This window comes from Leopardus geoffroyi, chromosome A3 (genome assembly GCF_018350155.1).
Source record: "Leopardus geoffroyi isolate Oge1 chromosome A3, O.geoffroyi_Oge1_pat1.0, whole genome shotgun sequence".
Taxonomy (NCBI): Eukaryota; Metazoa; Chordata; class Mammalia; order Carnivora; family Felidae; genus Leopardus; species Leopardus geoffroyi.
This window is the reverse complement of record NC_059336.1, coordinates 88,891,914-88,912,753: the sequence shown is the minus strand read 5'-3', so window position 1 is coordinate 88,912,753 and position 20,840 is coordinate 88,891,914. Positions and strand designations below refer to the sequence as shown.

Here is a 20,840-nt window from a genome sequence, read left to right as displayed (position 1 = left end):
AGACAACCCTGTTAAAGTAGTGTTGATGAAAGCCAGTCGTCAGGCATACCTGAGCTTTGCGAGCCCATCAGTTAGAAAGAGTCATTCTCTGGGGCTGTTGCTTGCAGATCAAAATGGGCAGGTTGGTAGGCCTCGGTGGTTTGGGTAGAGAGGAACAGGATGGGCGGGGGCCGAAAGAGGGAGAGAGTTAACCGGGCTCTGTCATCTCTTCACTCTGAAGATGGATGGCGTTGGATAGAAAGTGTGAATGAAGTAAGAATCAATGACTGATGCTTCTCTCCTATTAAAACAATCTTTTTTTTTTTTGTCTGTTTTAAAAAGGGGGCTGGCTTTGTTTCTCCTGCCATAATGATGCAGTGCCTCTTGTTTTCAGAGCTGACATAGTTTGCATTCTGAAAACTTTTAGATGCCCAGAGTATTTCTTAAAGCTATAGGACCCCTTGTATTGGTAGTCTCCTTACCACTGTGACTTGATTCATGCTGGAACAGCTTTTAACCCATAATGGATGGCCTGAGCTACCCCTGAATCCTTGTGGATGGGTGGTGTAATCTGTCATCTGATGACAATTCTGGAAAGCCCTGTTAAGCAGAAAACAGAAAATTGTGTCTCTATAGACCCGCCAAAGTTTGAGGATTCAAGCCGCGTCCCAGAAACGTGTGTCAACTTAATATTTGGGGGCCGAGGTGGGGGTTCTCGTACACATAAAGGCTTTCCCAGCATGGTCACAAATGGAGCTGAGTATCTCTTTCCACACTTATGACCTTCCACCTGTGGATTCAGCAACTCAACTGAGACATTCAGGTTTTAACCCCTTGGCTGATGTGAGACTGGGAGATTGGGATTTTGCCTTAGGGTTTTGTGGAGTGCTATCTGTTGGAATTTTCTCCCTTGTTTCTTCTCAGAAACTTCTGAGCCAATTGGCTTTTCTTGGAAAGCAGAAACTGAATTTCATTGGAGAGCCACATCCAAGGAAAAAATTTTTCCTTTCTCACTATTCATGAAAAGGAAGTGTGGTCATTCTCTCTAGTTTGTGGTTTTTGGTCCCTATGGAAAGCAACTGGTGTTCACAGAAAATGTTAACTAAGGGAGTAAGTTAGAAAACACAGCCAAAATAAGGTGGATCTGAGCCGGGGATGAATGCTCAAGTATTTGTGGGCTCTCAGTGAGCACTGGTGTTTATGCTTAAGTTCCTACTTGCTGTTACATTTCTGTTCTCAGACTTCCTTTTATGATATTTTAGCAGGAGAAACCAAAACTCCTAAATTTTACGAAGAAGAAGAGTATGTCTCTTCCTATTGAATCAATCACCTAATTTCTAGTTGTGTCTGTCTCTGTTAAAACAATAACTTTCCTCACCTAGACCATTTGAAAAACTTCCCCAGCTCTCAGGCTGTAGCTCTTTATTAGCAGCCCCCAGGTAGGTGGAATCATTGTGAGAAAAATTATCCCTCCCTGTTCCCTTCTGAAAATATTGATCTCTTTGCAGTCCATCTTCATTGTTCTCAAAACTTGTTTAAAATGAGCATCTTTTTAAAAGGGGACTTCTTCTGAACTATGGAGACGTTCAAACTATCAGGAGAAAACCTGGGAGTATGTTTCCAAAGGAGATATCTGGACCTCAAATGAAGCATGATTAAGTGCCTTTGAGTGTGTTGTCCTTCTGCATGTTTCCTTCGGAATCCCATAATAGAATTATGGAATTTGGGGGTTGGGACTCATTTGAAAAATCATGCAGGATAACCTTTGACTTGATACTTGAAACCATGTGTAGCACCCAGACTGTGCCTGTGTATCCTCCTTGAAGAAAACTCGCCACCCCAAGACAGCAAGGGCCTCCTTATGACAACCTGATTATTAGAAAGATAATTTCTTTTTTTTTTAATTTTTTTTTAACGTTCTATTTATTTTTGAGACAGTGAGAGACAGAGCATGAACAGGGGAGGGTCAGAGAGAGGGAGACACAGAATCTGAAACAGGCTCCAGGCTCTGAGCTGTCAGCACAGAGCCCGATGCGGGGCTCGGACTCATGGACCGAGAGATCATGACCTGAGCTGAAGTCGGCCACTCAACCGACTGAGCCACCCAGGCACCCCTAGAAAGATATTTCTTAAGTTGGCTAAAATCTGTCTCGCTGAACTCTGACCCTCTGGTTCTTTATGTTTTTATTAATGCATCACAATTTCGGGGACAGGCTTCCTCTCCTGATTTATTGAGCATCCTCTCTGCTAGCAATTGAGTCTTTATCACATGTATAGCATTGAGACCCACTCCTCAAGGAGTCCTCACACATTCGATTTTACGGAACAGATTGGAGACTCTACTCTCTTCGGTCTATGTGTTTCTTTCACATTGTTAACAACACAGATTTTTATCATTCTAACCAGTCTAAACCTCATTAGATCCTGATTCAGTTTTCTAGCTTAGTGACTGACTTAATCATCATGTTCTTTCTGAGTCTGACGTAACAATATTAAGCAGGCATGGCAGAAGTTAAAGGAAGAAGTTAAAGTTAGGGCAAGTTCTGGGGTGTGCACCCATGCAAAGCACCACGGTTACAGTGCAGCAAGGGTGTTCTTTTACTGTCATTGACTGTATCTGCCTCGCTGCTTTATGAGCGTGTTCATTCTGATCGTACTTTTGTGTTGCCTTGCTTTAGAGTGTTTCAGACACTGTCAAGTGAATAATTTTAAAATAATCAAAACACAGAATATTTGATGAGATCATCTCTGCATAGAGTGTAATAGCACAGTGTCATTTAAAAGCTATAGAAATTCAATTAGGACTCAATTTAGATACGGATAGCAAAACGATTCATCCTTTCCCACCTGTCCTGTCTTTTCTCAGTCTCCTACTTCTTAAGGAAAAGAGTGAAATGACATCTTGACTACACAAGCTTTCATGATATTTTATATGCGTACAGCACTTCAGAGTTAATGTACATTTATGTGCAAATCTCATTTGTCAGATTGCTAGGCTTAGAAAACCTGCTGTTAATGATAATGTGAATTAGACAGTGCAAATCAAAATCTCCTTTGCCACTAAATGTCCCAAGTCCATAAAAGGAGGATTGCAGTATGACTTCACATTCATGTGTTCAAATATGTGTGTGAATCGCTATCAAAATCCAACTTCGGGTTAATGTTAGATCTTGACAAGGACAACTTAAAGGGCCCACTTATTAGCTATCCTGAAGTGGCATATGCACTCCAAGTACTAGTAGCTGCCAGCCCTTAATGTTTCATCATTGGGAATTACCATACAAGGTCCATAGCAGATTCTCAGTAGTGACTGGATTCTCTACCAGTACTCTGGTTTGTGTTTTTCTTCTTTTGGTAAGCATTCAGTAGATAATACTAATGTATATTAGAATTTGAACTTCCGTTGATTTTCATTTCAGCTTATTTTGTCAAACTCTGAGTGCCTACCGTGAACAGAGCACAACCCCGGTGCTATGGGAATACGGAAGTGAATATCATACAGTCTCTGACCTCCAGGAGCAAAGAAGTGATCAGCAAATACTTAATTTTAATATAAGTCAGTCTGTAGTGAGCATTACATTGGAAGGATGAAGCTATTACATATGTTTCAATTATTTCGTTGTGTTTTGCTGCATAACAAAGCACCCAAAATGCCTTGTCTTAAAAGAAGAATCATTTATTTAACTCAGGTTTCTACAGATTAGCAATTAGGATAGGTTCTGTGGGCTCACTCACACCTTGAGGTCAGGTACTAGATTCACTAGGAACTGCCTGGTCTAGGGCGTCTTAGCTAGACTGACTCTTCTCTGCTCTATGTGGTCTCTCATCCACCAGCAGCCTAACCCAGGCGTAATCACGTGGCGTATTGGTAGGTTTCAAGAAAGCAAGGGGAAATATGCAAACCCCTTAAGGTCTACACTTGGAACTGGCAAGCCATCATTCCCACCACATCTTATGGGCTAGAGCTGGTCACAGGGCCAGCCCAAAATCAAAGAGCGGGGAAATCAACTTCAGTTTATCCTCCGGTTGGGATATAAGACCTTTATACAAACTATGCATCTATAATTGCAGAAAGAGGCCATGGAGTGGAGAGGTCTTCAGGAGCCTAAGTAGTTATAAAATACTGCATTAAAATAGTGGAAAGTTCAACTGATAGAAACCAGGCGTTGGTGAGGGAGGAAAGTGTTTTAAGCATAGAGAATAGCCAGTTTTAAGTTTTGTTTAAAAACATATATGGAGTTGTTTTAACTAGGATCTAGACTATCTTTCCTTTTTTTTAAGTCTTAGACTAATCTTTTTAAAACCCCATTTCTTACTTTCTCTTCTTCGTTTCTTACTTTTACTATTCAGCTTCCTCATGGACCTGTTTTTTTGTTTGTTTGTTTGGTTTTGTTTATGTCTTCTTCTCAGCAAACACTGCTTATTGTAGGCTACCCTGAAACATTTCACATTTCTGTTACATTCACTGTGAGGGAATCGTAACTTCCCTAGATAATTAATTATTTATATTATTCATTTAATTTCTGGCTGTTCACCGTACATATTTGACCAACAGGAAAAGGTTTGAGTGGATTCTTTTCTTTAGTAGCATCACATTATTTTCTGTTCCTTGGCCCCAACTGTTACTTACTTCCGATATACTAAGTTTTTATAGAGCTGAATGAACTAGGTTGTGACATTGCATCAGATCTCCTGAATGGAGCTTGTTGGCAACGACTCTCAAACAGCAAAGCCATCCCAAGATATCTGCGGCTTTTTTTAGATGGAACTGGTGACATTCCCTCTAGGCCAGTTATTCCCCAATTTCTAAACCTTCTGACTAAAGTAAACACGGTGCATTTCCATTGCAGGCACTTAACTTGCCTTAACAACAACTCTAGGACCTAAGAGAAATAGTTGTATATTTCTTTGGAGACGTTGAAAGAATTCTGATGTTTGTGTTAGAGGCGTAAAAGTGAAATCAGGACCGTCCGCTCCGTCAGGTATGAAACCTGGGAACAGCTCAGAAACTATGCAGAACTGTCCTTCCTGTTTCCCAGCCTGTCTTCATTCTGTTCAGTAAAGTTTTGGTTTTTGAATCAAATTGCCTACTTTTCTTCTTTTTTCTGCCCGCAAGTCTAATGAACAACCACTCCCACTAAGAGGAACATCCCCCCTTTGCTCCACTGATCTAGGCTCATGTGGAAAAATCTTAACTTTGCTTAAAAACCACTTACGTGTTAGCCTCAGTAGAATACCAATTGATAGAAAAACTGAATTTGTCTGATACCGCACATAACAAGATGATATATAGTCAATAGAATTTCTTTTTTTAATGTTTCTCCCTAGCCAGTCTAAACAACCCCTAACTTTTAGGAAACTACAGAGGAGGCCTGCATCAGGGTAAGGCGGGCCCACATCTTAAAAAGGCCTCAGGTGGCAATCTTCTACATTTCGTCACAACGGTTAAGCCCTATTTAACAGGAAGAAAGTCATTTCCCACATGTACTTCTTAATACTGGTTTTTAACTTGCTGGGATGTAACCTGGAGGTTTTGGTGGGGGGCGGGGGATGGCCTATAGTTTTCCTAAATGTTTACTGAGCAGTTGCCAAGGAGTCATGGTGGAGAAAATGAGAGGTGTGGGGAGAGTTGGTAGGGGGATGTTTTTGTGAAAGGATGTTCTAGGTGGAGGAAAAAGAGTGGTATGTAAATCCTCAAATCCTCTGGTAGTGAAGTATATGGGCCAGTAACGCTGGAGGTAGAACTACTTTCCCAAGTGCTCACCTGAAATATTCTGTTGACCTTCAGATTGTGTATGATCTTGAATAAATAGTGGCCTGTAAAACTGGGAGTCATCTGCACCAGGGTTCAGAAATCAAATAGCTTGATAACTCATGGAATTGGAAGATGCCATTACTATGACTAATGTGGATGGAGGGGTCAGAAGGAATGGTTTAAGCCCTTAAGCACATTATCTTAGAAAAGATCATCTGCACTACTGGTGTGGTAGCATGTATATGTGGTTAAATGTCATTTCAGAAATGAAATCCAGAGTCATCCTATCCCAAAGGCATTGGTGGTTGGAAGAAGATAAAGTAATAATATCAGACTATCTGCACAAATCTCTTTGCTGAGACAGAGGTACTAAAAGTTCCTACAGACCCTAGTCCATGTTTTAACATAGATAAAGCAAGCAAACTTTATAGACCTCCCTAAATCAGAAGTATTCATTCATTCATTGGACACTGTCCCTAGCACTATTATAGTGACTCTAGTGGTGTAGTTGGGAATAAAACAACTGCATCCAAGGGGATGCCAGTTGGTCTCGATTTTGATGTTTTTTTATATTGATGCTGTATCGGTCAGTTTTAGGGACAGCCGCAGAGCTTTCTGCAAATCCCCAGGGCCAGCCCAAGTCTGTTGTACACCGATACACAGGCTTTCAGAAAAGAACCTGTAGCTGTGATTTGGCAGCCCAGCATACATAACATGGCCATCTTGAAATGCTTCAGAAGGTGGTCCTTTGGTTTTTGAAAGTAGGGTTTTCTGGTTGTTTTGACAAAATTGTTGTGCCCATGTTATTTTGACAGGCACCAGGGTGATACCTTTAACCTCAAAGGAATCTCTGACCGCAAATGATTCCCGTTCCCGAGCTGGGGAAAGCTTATGCCTTTGGTCTGGTTCTGTAAAAAACAGAGATAGGAACGTTTCTGAGAATAGACTCCACCGAGCTAGACTTATGACCTCATGTAAGCCAAGGCTAGATCAGCACACACAGGATGGGGCACAGGTAGATAAGGTCTTCAGCCACTGAGATAGATGCTGCTGCTGCCACTGAAAATCAGGTATCTTTCCTTATGTAACTGGGCTGCCATGGAAAATTTATAGAAGGAATTGCCAGTAATATGTAACACATTCTGGGATTTACTCAATGCCCTTAGTCGATTGGAGGAAAGTCTATTCTAAAACTGCTGAAACTTTGTCTCACTTCATACTAACCTCTCAACTAGGGAAGGAGATGCACTCAGAAATTCTGTCTCAGGTTTTTTTGTTTGTATGTTTGTTTGTTTGTTTTGATTTAACGTAGAATCCATTTTTTTTCCCAGACCAGAATCTCATGAAATAATATCTGAGCAGGTGCGACTCTTTGGTATAGAAAATCATGTAAGATGTTATTTAAATGCTAGGGAAAAAAAAAACAGACATTTTAACGGTCCAAATGACATCATAGCATGTGGGGATGGCCATTTTCTATTCGTTGTCCTCTCACTATGGAAATCATTTTAGCAATTCAGAAGTCTAATTTCTTAAAGTCTCATGGAGTTGTTTCAAGAGGTTGGGAATCAGAGAAAAGGGAGCATGTATTAGTAGTGGATGCCAGCCACATTGAGATCATGATAGTTTATAAGAGGTAGATTCCTCATTGATTTTTCACAGTGGAGAATAGTTGGGGTCCATGAAAGGAAGGTGAAAGGTCTGATGAACACCACTTTGTATTTTCCAGGGGCTTTGCTTTTCCTCAGAGAGGAAGCTTAGCCATTTAGCACGAATGTAGGTGGGAGACACTCGGTTCTTTGCCCATTTGTACTTGGTAAAGTGGTAGCTTCTGAGCCTCTTTGAAGGCCCTCCCTCTTATAGACAGTTTGTGTGTCTGGAAATGCTGACTCGTGAATGACAGGCACTGTGGGCCCTGTCAGGGTCCTTAAGCTGTATTAATAGCAGTTATGTGGAAAGAAGTTATGTGGAAGGAACTTTAGCTAGCTAGGAGCAGTTGTGGATAATCTTTTGGGTAGTAGGAGACAAAACACCAGACGTTGCATGTGTTTTCCCATGAACAATACATTGGGTTTGGCCTTTGACTCATGGATCGCCCCAACCCCAGGTTAACATTATCCATTGTTGCTGTCAACCCAGATTGGCACAGTCTTGGGTTAGATAGGAAGTCTAATCTAAAGCTCGCTCAACAGAGTTGTCTAGCACTTCCTACTTGGCAAAGCTGGGCCACTTAGGGGTTCCACCAGAGCATACAACAGCCTTTCCAGTGTATGCTAGACATACTTTTTCCAGAAGTGTGCATCTAGTCTGCAACTATCTTCTACCCCTTTGCTCCAATAGCATGATGGCCGCTTTTAAAGTGGGCACAGTGCCAGTGTCACTCTGGATAGCCTTATAGCCAAGTCTGTCAGTTCAGAGGCTAGAGTTTTGTTCCATTTCAAGCTCTTGTGGGAGGAGCTAATAAGCATAGCGTAGTGAAAGCCACCTGGTCGTTTCTCCCTTTGCTCACGGACAGCGTTGGTGATCCGCTGACCAAGGTAACCTGTGAGGCATGCTGCCTGGGCTAGCGTGAAGTTCTGCACCGCTGTCTGCATCTCCCAACACGCCAAGCCTCAGGAACTTGGGAGGCTTCTCCCGTATCTCAACACACAGCCTGAATATGCAAACCCACACACGTGGAATTTGTGGATTTTCTGAGATAATCACATCTTCGGGAGAAAGGTCAAGTGAGTCATTACCAATGAATTTCCCTGGAAGTAGCAATGGTATCAAAGTCTGTCGCAGGAGTACTGGCAGCATTAAATAAAACCTGATGGATTCTGAACACACATCTCATCTTCATTAACTGCACTGCCTTAGTGTCCTACTAGAGAACACTTACAAGCCTGGAAAGGGCAAAGAGCCAGGCCTCAATCTAACTAACTACTGCATCTATTGACAGCCGCTGGAGGGCAGCAGAGAGTGACAACAAAGGTCCAGATTTAGGGAATTGAGGCATATTTCAATTTGCCAAGGAAGAAGCCCCCTTAACTGTAAGAGAACTCACTACCTAGGAGCTACAGTTGCAAGCCTGGGCTCCTGGAGAACAAGGACCAAAAAGAGCATCTACAACCCTGATCTGAAAATTAAAACCCTCCTTCTAGGCAGGTTCCTAGGAATGCATAAAGAAATGAGATAAGACTGACTGGGAAAGGGCAACCAGACAACATCAGTAAAGTAGGAAACCAAAAGGATAGTCTAAAATGTTAAGTCTCAAGGGGGAAGCAAAGATGGAATAGGAACCAAATGAAAGAAAGCTACAGTGGAAGGCAATCCAGACTGAGCAAGTCGCAGAGGCAAAGATAGAGTCAGGAAAGACTGACTCCCTGAGACAGGTATACCTAGGAAGGAGCCTTGTGTAGGGCACATATCATGAGGCAGGGAGCTGCAAAGGGACCAATTTCAGACACAACTAAACAGTCAGATCTGTGAGATTCTCATTTTTAAACTAGCTCCTTCTTGATTAACCAGGATCATTTCTTTCTTAGTCTTTCTTGATTTCAAGAGCAAAATGACTCATTGAGAATATGGCCAGAGAGAAGGATGAGATGACTAAGGGATTCTTATGCGTGAAATGAAGTTGAACTTGGTCATGAAGCCCTTCTGGTAGCACTGGTGTGAAAGGACAGTTCACTTTCCTTGATTAGCTTCTGATGTTCCCTTCTCACATTTTATTCTGTAACATTTGCTAAGAATATCCAGTGGAAAAGAAAAACTGGCTCTGGCAAACTAGTTACATAGGCAAGATCCTAGTCAATCCGGGGACTTAAGATCTGTTCCCAGTAGGTTAGCAGAGAGCTGGTTAGTCTCTTCTAAATGCTGAACACTTAGCAATTTTCCAAATCCTGTAAGTGTGGAGAAACAAAACTCTCGGTTGGCCTCTTAAACGTCTAGTGTCTCCCTTCTATGTCTCAACCCCTTAAACATTGGGAAAAGTAGGACTCTCCCATATCCACAAATTCCAGGAACCCTGTACTGGGCGTTAGGACAGCGTGAAGTTTGGAATTGGACAGACCTGGGATACTAGCTGTGACATTTGGCAAATTATTTGACCTAAGATGTAGTTTCCCGCTATCTTTGATTATACGCTTACTAAATAGTAAGTAACATGATTATGTTATCTTATTTAATGCTTACTCCAGCATTTTAAGCCTTATAAATTATTATAAAGTCTTCTTTTTTTATACCCCAGGGTCTGTTTTCAGTACTTAGTTCATAAATATAATGAATGACTAAATAAATTATGATATACCTAAGTATCACTCATCAATAAAAAGGAACTATTTGATAATCCAATTCTAAAATTTATATAACGTTCTAGAAAATGCAAACTAATCTATAGGGACAGAGAGTAGATCAGTGCTTGGGAACAAGGGGACAGGACTGATGAGAAAGAAAGACAAGGGAGCTTCTTGGGATGATAGAAATGTTCTTGGTGGTGGTGGTAGTTACATAGATGTATATATTTATCAGAACCCATGGAACTGTATGCTTAAAATAGGTTTATTTTTATTGTATATAAATTATATCTTAATAAAATTGATTTTAAAAAGTAAGTCTAAAAAAATGTAAAATAACATCGTATCTATAAAATTCTAGAATTTATATTCTTATTTTCATTCAGTGTAGTATTTTGAGCTTCCTCCATGGTATTGAATGTATCAGTAGCTCATATTTTAATTGATGAGTGAGATTTCTCTATATGGATATATAATAATTTAGTTAGTCATTCACCTGTTGTATTTATTAATATTTTGTTGTTTCTAGTCTTGGAATACTATGAACACGGCTGCTATGAGCATTCATGTACAAGTGCTTATGTGGATAAATGTTTTTATTTCTCTTGGGTAGTACATGCCGTGGAATTGCTGAGTCCATGGTAAGTGTATGTTTAACTTTATTTTTAAAAATGTCAAACTCTTCCAAAGTGGCTGTGCCATATTCCACACCCACCAGCAGTGACCGAGAGCTCAGGTGTTTACATATTCTTCAACGCTTGGTGTGACGGTCTTTTGTCTGTTGGTTTATTGAAGCATAATTTACGTATAGTAAAATTAATCCTTCTTAGATATACAGCTCTGTAAATTTTTACAAACTTATGCAATTATATAACCACCACAAAAACCAAGAATATTTCCATCCTCAGAAAATTCTTTACGCCTCTGCAATGAGTCTCCTCTTCCAATTCCCAGCTCCTGGCAATGACTGCCCTGATCTCTGACACTATAGTTTTGTCATATAAATGGAATCATACTTTTAATTTTGGCCTCTCACACTTAGCATAATGCTTTTGAGATTCATCCATATTGTTGCATTTATTAATAGTCCATTCATTTTTATGGCAGAATGGTATTCCATTTTAGGGATTGTTTACTCATTCATCAGTTGATGAATATTTGAATTGTTCCCGGTTGGAACTTTCATGAATAAAGCCATTTGTGTAAAGGTTTTTGTGTGGACATGAGTTTTTATTTTTCTAGAGTAAATACTTAGGAGCGAGATAATTGGGTCATAGAGAAAGTATATGTTTAACTTGCAAGAAGCTATCAAGCTCTTTTCCAAAGTGCCTTTACCATTTTCCGTTTCCATCAGGAATATATGAGAGTTGCAGTTGCTCTTTACCCTGACTAGTATTTGATATTGTCGATTTTTTTTATTTGCACCATCCTATTAGGTATGTAGTAGGATCTTGGGATGGTTTTAATGCGTATTCCCATAGTGACTATTGATGCTGAATTTCATTTTGTATACTTATTTGGCATCCATCTCTCTCCTTTTGTGAAGTGTTTGTTTGAGTCTTTTGTCCAGTTTTTAAAATAATTCTTATTTTTGGGGTGCCTGGATGGCTCAGTCGGTTGAGTGTCCAACTTCGGCTCAGGTCATGATCTCACGGTTCGTGAATTCGGGCCCCGCATCGGGCTCTTTGCTGACAGCTCAGAGCCTGGAGCCTGCTTCCGATTCTGTGTCTCCCCTGTCTCTGCTCCTCCCCCACATGCACTCTGTCTCTCTCTGCCTCTCAAAAATAAAGAAAACTAATAAAAAAATTTTTTTTTAATTCTTATTATTGAGCTGTAAAAGAATTTTCTATATTCTGGTTAATGGTCCATTATCAGTTATGTGTTTGGCAGCTTTTTTCTCCCAGTCTGGCTTTTTGTTTTCTTAACAGTATCTTCTGAAAAGTTTGCATTTTTTATTTTAATAATACATAGTTAATAATGATATCATTTTTTTTCATTGCTTAGGACACATAGACTTATGTGTCCTATCTTAAGAAATGTTTACTTAACCCAAAGTTACAAAGATATCTCCTATGTTTTCTCCAAAGATTATAGTGTTAAGTTTTACATTTAGGTCTCTGATGATAATATTTTGAATTAATTTTTCAGTATAATATAAGATATGGTTATGTTTTGAATTTTTATATAGAACCTATGGTTCTTCCAGCCCTGCTCATTCCAAAAGACTATGCTTTCACTGGTGATTTGCCCTGACACATTTAATAAAAAGTCAATTGACCATGTATGTATTGTGCTATTTCTGGACTTTATGTTCTGTGCCATTGATCTGTGTCTGTCCTTTTACTGTGTCTTGATCTTACTTTTCTATTAATCTTGAAATCAGATAGTATGTTACGAACTCCATCTTTTTTTTTTTTAATTCTTCTGTTTATCCTAAGTCCTTTACACAGATATTTTAGAATCGACTTGTCGATTCCTACAAAAAAGCTTGCTGGAATTTTGACTAGGATTTTGCTGGATTCTTAGATCAGTTTGAGAATGGACATTCTGGCACTATTGAATCTTCTAATCCACATATATAGTCTATCTCTCCATTTACTTATGTCTTTGGTTTCTCTCATCGGTGCTTTGTATTTTTCAGCAAACTTTGCGTGTGTTTTGTAAGATTTATCTCAAAGTGTTTCATGTTCGTTGTAAATGGTGTTGTTCTTTTAATGCCAGTTTTTAATTGTTCATTGCTAGTGTATTGAAACTATTGGGATTGGGATTTGTATGTTGACCTTGAATTTCAAACTTGTTAAACTCACTTATTAGATCTAGTGGTATTTTATACATTTGGGGGCATTCTCTAGGTAGACATTTATGACATCTTTGAATACAGTTTTACTTCTCCCTGTCCAAACTAGATGCCTTTTATTTCTTGCCTGATTGCACTGGGACCCCCACCACAATGTCAAATAGAAGTACTGAGAACAGGTATCCTTGCCTTGTTCCTGATCTTACTGGGGAAGTATTCAGTTTTCACCATTAAATATAATGATAAGCGTAAGTTTTTAATGTCCTTCATCAGTTGAGCAAGTGTCTTTGAATTCTTAATTTGCTTAGAGTCTTTCTTATGAAGGGGTCATCAGTTTTATATTCTATCATTAGCCATTATTATTTTTGAACTTAGAAGTTATGTCTAATGTTTTGTTTTTACACTGAAGTCGTAAGATATATACTCATACTTTGAGGATTTTTTTATCTGAATTACTTCTAAAAGTAATTTATTTATACAAGAGTTATAAAAACATTTGTATGGCTTTTCAATGTATTGCTGGTTCCTACAACAAAGGGTTATACCAACTTACAGAACCCTAGCAGTGTGTTCGTGCACAAGTTTTACATTAGCCTCACCAACATTGAGTCTATAATATGTAAATTTTAAGTGTTTTGGTTAACTTAATAGGTACTAGGGGGCACCTTATTCTTTTCTTCCACACTGTTTTCTTTTTTTGTACACATGAAAAATACTGAGTGGCTCATGAACATCAATGAGGGTATGACTTTACCAGCGTCCAATTTTCAGTTCTCACTGCCATGTCCTGTGGTATGTTTTTTGCCATCCAATTTGATGTATCCATCATTTAAATTTAGCTTATTACAATCTAATAAGAAAGGTGAGACTGATACTTCTAAAAAGTTAACTATCCGGAAGAAGCAGCATATGATTTAAGTGCCAAATTCAATAGCATGTAAGCATGCTATTGCATGACTTCGGAGGAGGGAGGTATGGCTGTGCCATTAGAAGTGATGATTTTTGCCTTTTTGGTTATTGTTGTTATAATAAGTCAGTAGGAGCTGATTTTCTTTCTTTTATTTGGGGTATTTATTTTCTCTAAAAGCATTCTATGACAAAACATTTGAGATTTGCTATTCATGGTGTCTGTGAAAATTGTGGTCATCTGGAGAAATTTAATCCCATGCTAAGAATAAAAAGTATTCAAACTATTATTTCATCTCAGTGTTACTACAGAAAAAAAGATCAAATTAGCCTTCTATTGGCTGGCAAAGTAAAGGTGTAACTTCTCTATTTTCTGGACAGTGCTAAAAAATACACTCTAGAGACTTAATCTGTAGACTGAGATGTTCGTCTAAGCCAAACATCAATCATAGAGAGGCCTCCCAAATTCTCCCCAGAGCTCTATGCTTTGGGCCTGGTCGAGGTGAGCAGCAGGTTTTCTATGCAATGCTATGACCTCTTTGTGAGCTACTACTTGTATAGTCTGTAGTATTCAGTGATGTCAGATCACAGGAGACTTGGAGAGACTGTGAGGACAAAGTGGTTCTCGGAAGCTACTGGTACACCAAGACTATATTAAAAAGAGCTACCTCAGACCATAGTAAGTTGATGATGTCATTAAAAGTGAATACGTGTTATGAGGTAAGGGGATATGTAATTATTCACTTCAGGGCATATACTGCTTATCATTTGTCACCACAGCATTTGTGCATGTGGTGCAGTGTGGTGGTGGTCATGCTGGTGTGTGTGTGTGTGTGTGTGTATTTGTCCATGCGTGCTTGTCTGCTCTAAATCCAAGTATGGTTAGAGTTCCATATGATGCTGTTAATTTTACCTTCCCTTCTCACGTCTGATAGAAATCATTAAAAGAGAGAAGGTGGTTTTTCTTGTGATTTCTCTGGGATACCAACGTCCCATATCTATCTTTCTATCTTTGTGGAGAAGCACTGCCCCCTTGATGAAGTGATAGTGAAAGGAGACAGTTAATTTCATTGGTGGAAGGTAGTGATAGGTTTGAGGGAAGCAGCACAGGAGTGGATATGTTCATGGTTCTTTCTGTTAAGTATGAAACTCTTATTTTATTCTTCCTCCTTCTCTTGCTCTGTTTTATGTCTCTGCCATGGAGGATCTTTTATTTCTTTTCTTCGTTCTGCCACCTGCTATTTCTTTAAAACACAATTATGATCCTGTCATTTGCCTGCTTACAAAGCCTGAAAGCTCCCTGTTGCCTGAAGAACAAAGGACAGACCCCTAGCAAAGCAATTCTGATGCCTGCTTGTCTTTCTGGTCTCCTTTTCCTGTCACTCTTCCTCATGTGGAAACTCTTCCCCAGTTTCCACACCTCCCCGGTTCCAAAACTGGGTAAGCTTTAGGCCCCTTCTGCCTATCATACAGTGTGCTCTCTTGGTAGAGTGACAAACTCCTTCCCTTCCCTCACAGCTTGGCTCAAATGTCATCTCCTTTATAAATTCTTCCCAACCTCCTCAGACAGATTTAATTGTTCCCCCTTTGGGTCTCTGACATTTTGTATGTCCCTTCATTACTGATTCTCTTATAATTACTTGTTTAATCATCTCCCTTCTCCATTAGATTCTGTGTTCACCAAGGGCAGGAACCCTGTTTTATTTATCCTTGATTTCCCCCTCCCCCAGGGGGTAACATAGTCCTATTACATATAATGCTTTCGTAACTGCTTGCTGAATGCGTTGACCTAATATTGTTTGTGGCATTTCAGAAGTAAATGGAATTAGATGGAGTTTCTGAATAATATTTATCCTCAAACTCCCTTAAATAAATAGTACTCATCATTTTTCTCCCACCATGTGCTCTTAATTTTCACTTTAATCTCATTAAATGAAGTGCAGGAGTCACAGCCCTGGGGAAGGCAGGACTCAATACAGGGAAAGGATAGGCTCACTGGTAGTCTCCCGTACCTAGTGTGTGAGGTCTTCTCTAGTGAGAACTGTGAGGAAAGGCTACCTAGGAAGAGCATTGTGCAGCTAGATGCTTCGTGCCGGGAAGGAAAATACCTCCTCACCTGATAAATTATTCTTACTGCTTCAACAGGAGATGACTTCTCAGATGAAACACTTGATCATATTCTTCCAACGCTGGTGAGCACCCGTGTCAGGTGTCAGGTGTTGCCTTTCTATTTCTATTCCCAAATGGGGGCCATTTTCTCAATGAAAATCCATCCTTGGAGTTCATCCAGAATTTCAGCCTTGTTGTATCCCTCTGAGACATATGTGGCCTACTAGTGGAGCTCCAAAATTAGGCCAGAATGTCAATTCAAACTCTGAAACCATTTCAAGATATTGAAATCTTTCTAGGATTGACATCCAGAGCAGTTTACAAGTAACTCCTGGTGAGAAAGTGAGGAAGGTTGAATGAAAGTGATTAAAGTGTTCAACATGTAACATGGCCTCATTCTTCATGCCAGAAATATGCTTATCTTCATCATGGATGATAATAAAAAACTCTTAATGTGTTGTATTTTATTATAGCTTAAAATGTTCTAATTTCAAATTTATTACAATACTGTGCTAATAAAAACAGGATTGCACTGGTATAAAAACAGGCACGTAGATCAATGGAACAGAATAGAGAGCCCAGAAATAAGCCCCTGCATATATGGCCAATTAATTTACAACAAAGGAGCCAAGAATATACGATGGGGAAAGTATCTTTAATTAATAGTGTTGGGAAAGCTGGACAGCTACATGCACAATAGTAAAACTGGACCACTGTCTTACACCATACACAAAAATTAACTCAAGGTGGATTAAAGACTTGAACATAAGACCTGAAACCGTAAAACACATAGAAGAAAACATAGTTGAGTGAACTTTGACATCAGTTTTTGCAATGATTTTTTTAATTCATCGCCAAAAGCAAAGGCAATTAAAACAAAAATAAACAAGTAGGAATACCTCAAGCTACAAAGCTTCTGCACAGCAGAGGAAACCATCGACAAAGTGATAAGGCAACCTACTGAATGGGAGAAAATATTTGCAAATGATATACCCAGTAAGAGGTTAATATCCAAAATTTATAAAGAATTTATACAACTCTATAGCAATAAAATCCCCCAAACCAATTTAAAAATGGGCAGAGGAAGAGTGCCTACGTGGCTCAGTTGGTTGAGTGTCCAACTCTTGATTTTGGCTTAGGTCATGATCCCAGGGTCATGGGATCAAAGACTGCATCGGGCTCTGCACTGAATTAAGATTAAGATTCTATCTCTCTCTCTCCTTCTGCCACTCTTGCTCTCTCTCTCTCTCTCTCTCTTTCTCTAAAATAGAAAAAAAATAAATAAAAGAAATACTTTTTAAAAAATGGGCAAAGGATCTGGATGGACATTTTTCCAAAGAAGACATACAGATGGCCAACGGATACACAAAAAGATACTCAACATCACTAATCAGGGAAATGGAAATCAAAACCACAGTGAGATATCACCTCATACCTTTTAGAATGGCTGTTATCAAAAACACAAGAAATACCAAGTGTTGTCAAGGATGTAGAAAAAAGGGGACCCTCATTTCCTGCTGGAATATAAATTGGTGCAGCCACTATGGAAAGCAGTATGGAAGTTCCTCAAAAAAAAAATTTAAAACATAACTACCATAGGATTCAGCAATTCTACTTCTCGGTGTTTGTCCAAAGAAAACAAAAGCACTAACTCAAAAAGATATCTGCACCCCCGTGTTCACTGCAGCATTATTTACAATAACCAAGATATGGAAACAATCTAAATATCTACTGACGGATGGAATGAGTAAAGAAGAACATTTTTCAGCCATTAGAAAGAATGAAATCTTACTATTTGTAACAACATGGATGGACCTTGAAAGCATTATGCTATGTAACATAAGTCAGACAAAGACAAACACTGTATGATCTCCCTTATATGTGGAATCTAAAACAAGCAAATAACAATAAACCACAGGCTCATAGAAAGAGAGAACAGATTGGTGATTGCCAGAGGCTGAGGGTGGAGGGAGTGGGTGAAATGCATGAAGAGGAGTCAAAAGGTACAAAATTCCAGTTATAAAATAAATAAATCATAGGGATGTAGTGTATGTACGTAATAAGAAAAAAATTCTGTAACTATGTATGGTGATGATGTTACCTAGACTTATTGTGGTGATCATTTTGTAATATATACAAATATTTTATCATTATGTTGTACACCTGAAACTAATATAATGTACATCAATGATACCTTAATTTAAGCCTCCTAAAACTAAGTCCCTGATGTCCTCATCCCCCTCCCCTCCATGAACATCTGTTCTTTCTTCAGTCCTCCATATCTCAATGAAGAGCAATTCTGATCTTCTAGAAATAGAAACCTGGGAGTCATCCTTTACTCCTTTCTTTCTCTCATATCCCACACCCAGTCTCAGCGAGCTGTGTTTTCTCTCCCTTCAAAATATATCCAGAAACCAACCATTTATAACTATCATTTCACCCTTCCGGACTCAAGTAACAGCTATTTCTCACTGTCTTCTTGCAATAGTTTCTTCATTGTTCTCCACGATTGTGCCTTTGCTCCTCTACAGTCCATTCTCAATATGGCAGCAGCATGAAACAGTTAAAGCAAAAGTCAGATCATGTCACTTCTCTGTCTAAAACCTCACAGTGGTTTCCCATTTCATTCTAAGTAAAAGCCAAAGTGCTTTCAGTGACCTACAAGGTCCTATAGAATCTTTGCTCACACACGTCCCTTAACTCTCTAAACTCCTCTCGTACTGCTTTTCTTCTCACTCTGCTAGCATCTATATTCTTTCTCAAACGTGGTACACTCCCATATCAAGGCCTGTGTACCTGATGCTGTCTCTTCCTAGAAGGCTGTTTTGCAGATATTTATATTGCTTACTCCTTTATCTTCCTCAGGTCTTTATTCAAGTCATCTCAAGTTCACCTTCTCATGGAGACCTTTGCTATTTAAGATTGTTGCTTTTCTCTCCCACTGCCTCTGCAACCCCACCACCCAGTCAAAAACCAGAGTAAAACTCTCTATTCCCTGCCTTATTTTTCTCTAACAAATTTATCATCTGGTATATTTTATACCTTACATATCTTGTTTAATTTGTTTTCTGTCCACTAGAAAATGATTCACACAATCGTGGATTTTGCCTGTTTTGTGAGTGGTTTTTTGTTTAATTTTTTAAAACGTATTTATTTATTTATTTATTTATTTATTTATTTATTTAGAGAGTGAGCAGGGGGAGGGGCAGAGAGAGGGAGAGAGAATCCCAAGAAGCCTCCACACTGTCAGTGAAGAGCCTGATGTGTGGCTCGAACTCACGAACCACGAGATCATGACACAAGCCAAAACCAAGAGTCGGACCTTAACCGACTGAGTCACCCAGGCACCCCTGTTTTGTGAATGGTTTTATTTTTAGTGTTAGAACAATTCCTAGCACATGGTAGCCTTTTATTAAAGGGAAAAAGTTTAATCTCTATATGTTTGCCTTAGTTTTAAGTACCCAGAGGTTAATAGCCTTTTAGATATGAATTGTTCTGCAGAGTAACTGATGTACCATTAAAAGTAGAGATTTCAGAGAGTTTTTGATCTGTGGCTTAAAAATTGTGTTGTACATATTGGATATAAAGTGTATACCTTTTAACAAGATAGAGAAAGGATATTTCCTAAAAATATTCTTGGGTGTAGGTATCTTTATAACATAGATTGATGGAGACTTGCTGATAAATGTCCCTTCCTAAAAACATGTCATCCAGGATGATGATGTTGATGGTAGTGATGTTGATGGGATTAAGTATGGAGACGAAAACTGTGAGCCAGTTGGGAAAGTCTGATCACAAGTTGCAGTAAAACTTAAGGCAACCCAACTTACCAAGAAATGCAGAAGTCACTTGAAAATGGTCAAAGTAACCCAACAGAGCAGTTGGGGGGGAATGTTTTGGTAAACTGAAAATTGACTCCTGATTGGAAAAGTGTGTTGTGACTTTTACAGAAGATTTTTAATGTTATATATGAATGGACTCACCTCTTTTCTTCCAGGAGAGTTAGTAGGGTATGATGATATACAGAAAGTTGGGGAAATCAAGGGATACCAGGTGATATGATAATGTGATAACCTGGGATGCTGAGTTCAGTAAACAAGAAGAGAGAGGCAGGAGAAATCTTCCCTGCAACTGTGAGAGTTTAAGTACGGTATCTTGGATTAAAAAAACAAAGATACTAAAACTGTATAACCTAAAATTAGAGTCTACAAATTCAGTAGCCCATCCTGAGAAGTGGCAGAGAAATCTGAACTAAGATATCCAGGGCTAATTAGGCACCTTTTGTTGCTTTCCTTATGCCCTTCTCCTTCATCCCCTTTCTTGGTGTGGGCATCAGGCCCACAGAAACCCAGAGAACGGAGAATGATCTGTGGAGTACACAGCCTGCTGAAATCTCCCTCTGCTTTTACAGAGGGCAGCTGGCAACTGTGCACTATCCTTAAGTAGCAAATTGTCTGGAGAGGGATCATAGGACTTAATCTCTAAATCTGCAACTGGCTAATTGCATAGATGCTAGGGTTGGAAGGCTTAGATGGGCCAAACTGACTCCTTGAAATGTGGATTTTTTTTTTCTTTTTTAACTTCCCAGTCTGGAACAGCATAAACTAGTTGTGGTTTTACGTTAGTCGTATCCTGTAATGTGCTGAGCGGCATAGGCTTCAGAGATTTCTTTATTGTGGCTCCTGCTTTTTATGAGTTTATGGTAATAGAACTAAAAACGTCTTGGCAAAAAGTCAGATGTGGCAGAGGTGAAGCCATTAACCTTTTTTTCCTACTTCATCTTTCCCATTTTTCCCCCCAGAATCCAGTAGTAATTATAAATATGCACATACTTCTAAAATCTCTTACGCACATACTGCATCTTGAGTTGTGTGCTGTCTTAACCATCTTTTAGGTGCACGGACCTTTGGGAGAGAAGCAGAGCTCATTGCTTTTCAGGAGCCAACCCCTAGTACTATTGAAGAGATCTTCTTAGGGCTCAGAGATGATAGAACAGAGTTTCCGGTAGAGCTGAGCC

General features: G+C 39.2%; 1 protein-coding gene across 7 annotated transcripts in view; it reads left to right on the top strand.

Annotated features, from left to right (window-relative positions):
• The window catches only part of EXOC6B (exocyst complex component 6B), a 616,021-nt gene that overhangs the window by 460,199 nt on the left and 134,982 nt on the right, over positions 1–20,840 (top strand). The window contains exon 21 of one of the 7 annotated variants that reach the window (XM_045446463.1): positions 4,830–5,062. The exons of 5 other annotated variants lie outside the window; for them this stretch is intronic. In XM_045446463.1, coding sequence (XP_045302419.1) covers positions 4,830–4,847 — 18 coding nt within the window. In that variant the 3' untranslated portion in view covers positions 4,848–5,062. Of the gene's footprint in view, positions 1–3,398; positions 3,579–4,829; positions 5,063–20,840 lie in introns of those variants that run through there. One more of the 7 variants, XM_045446462.1, reaches the window with a different exon arrangement.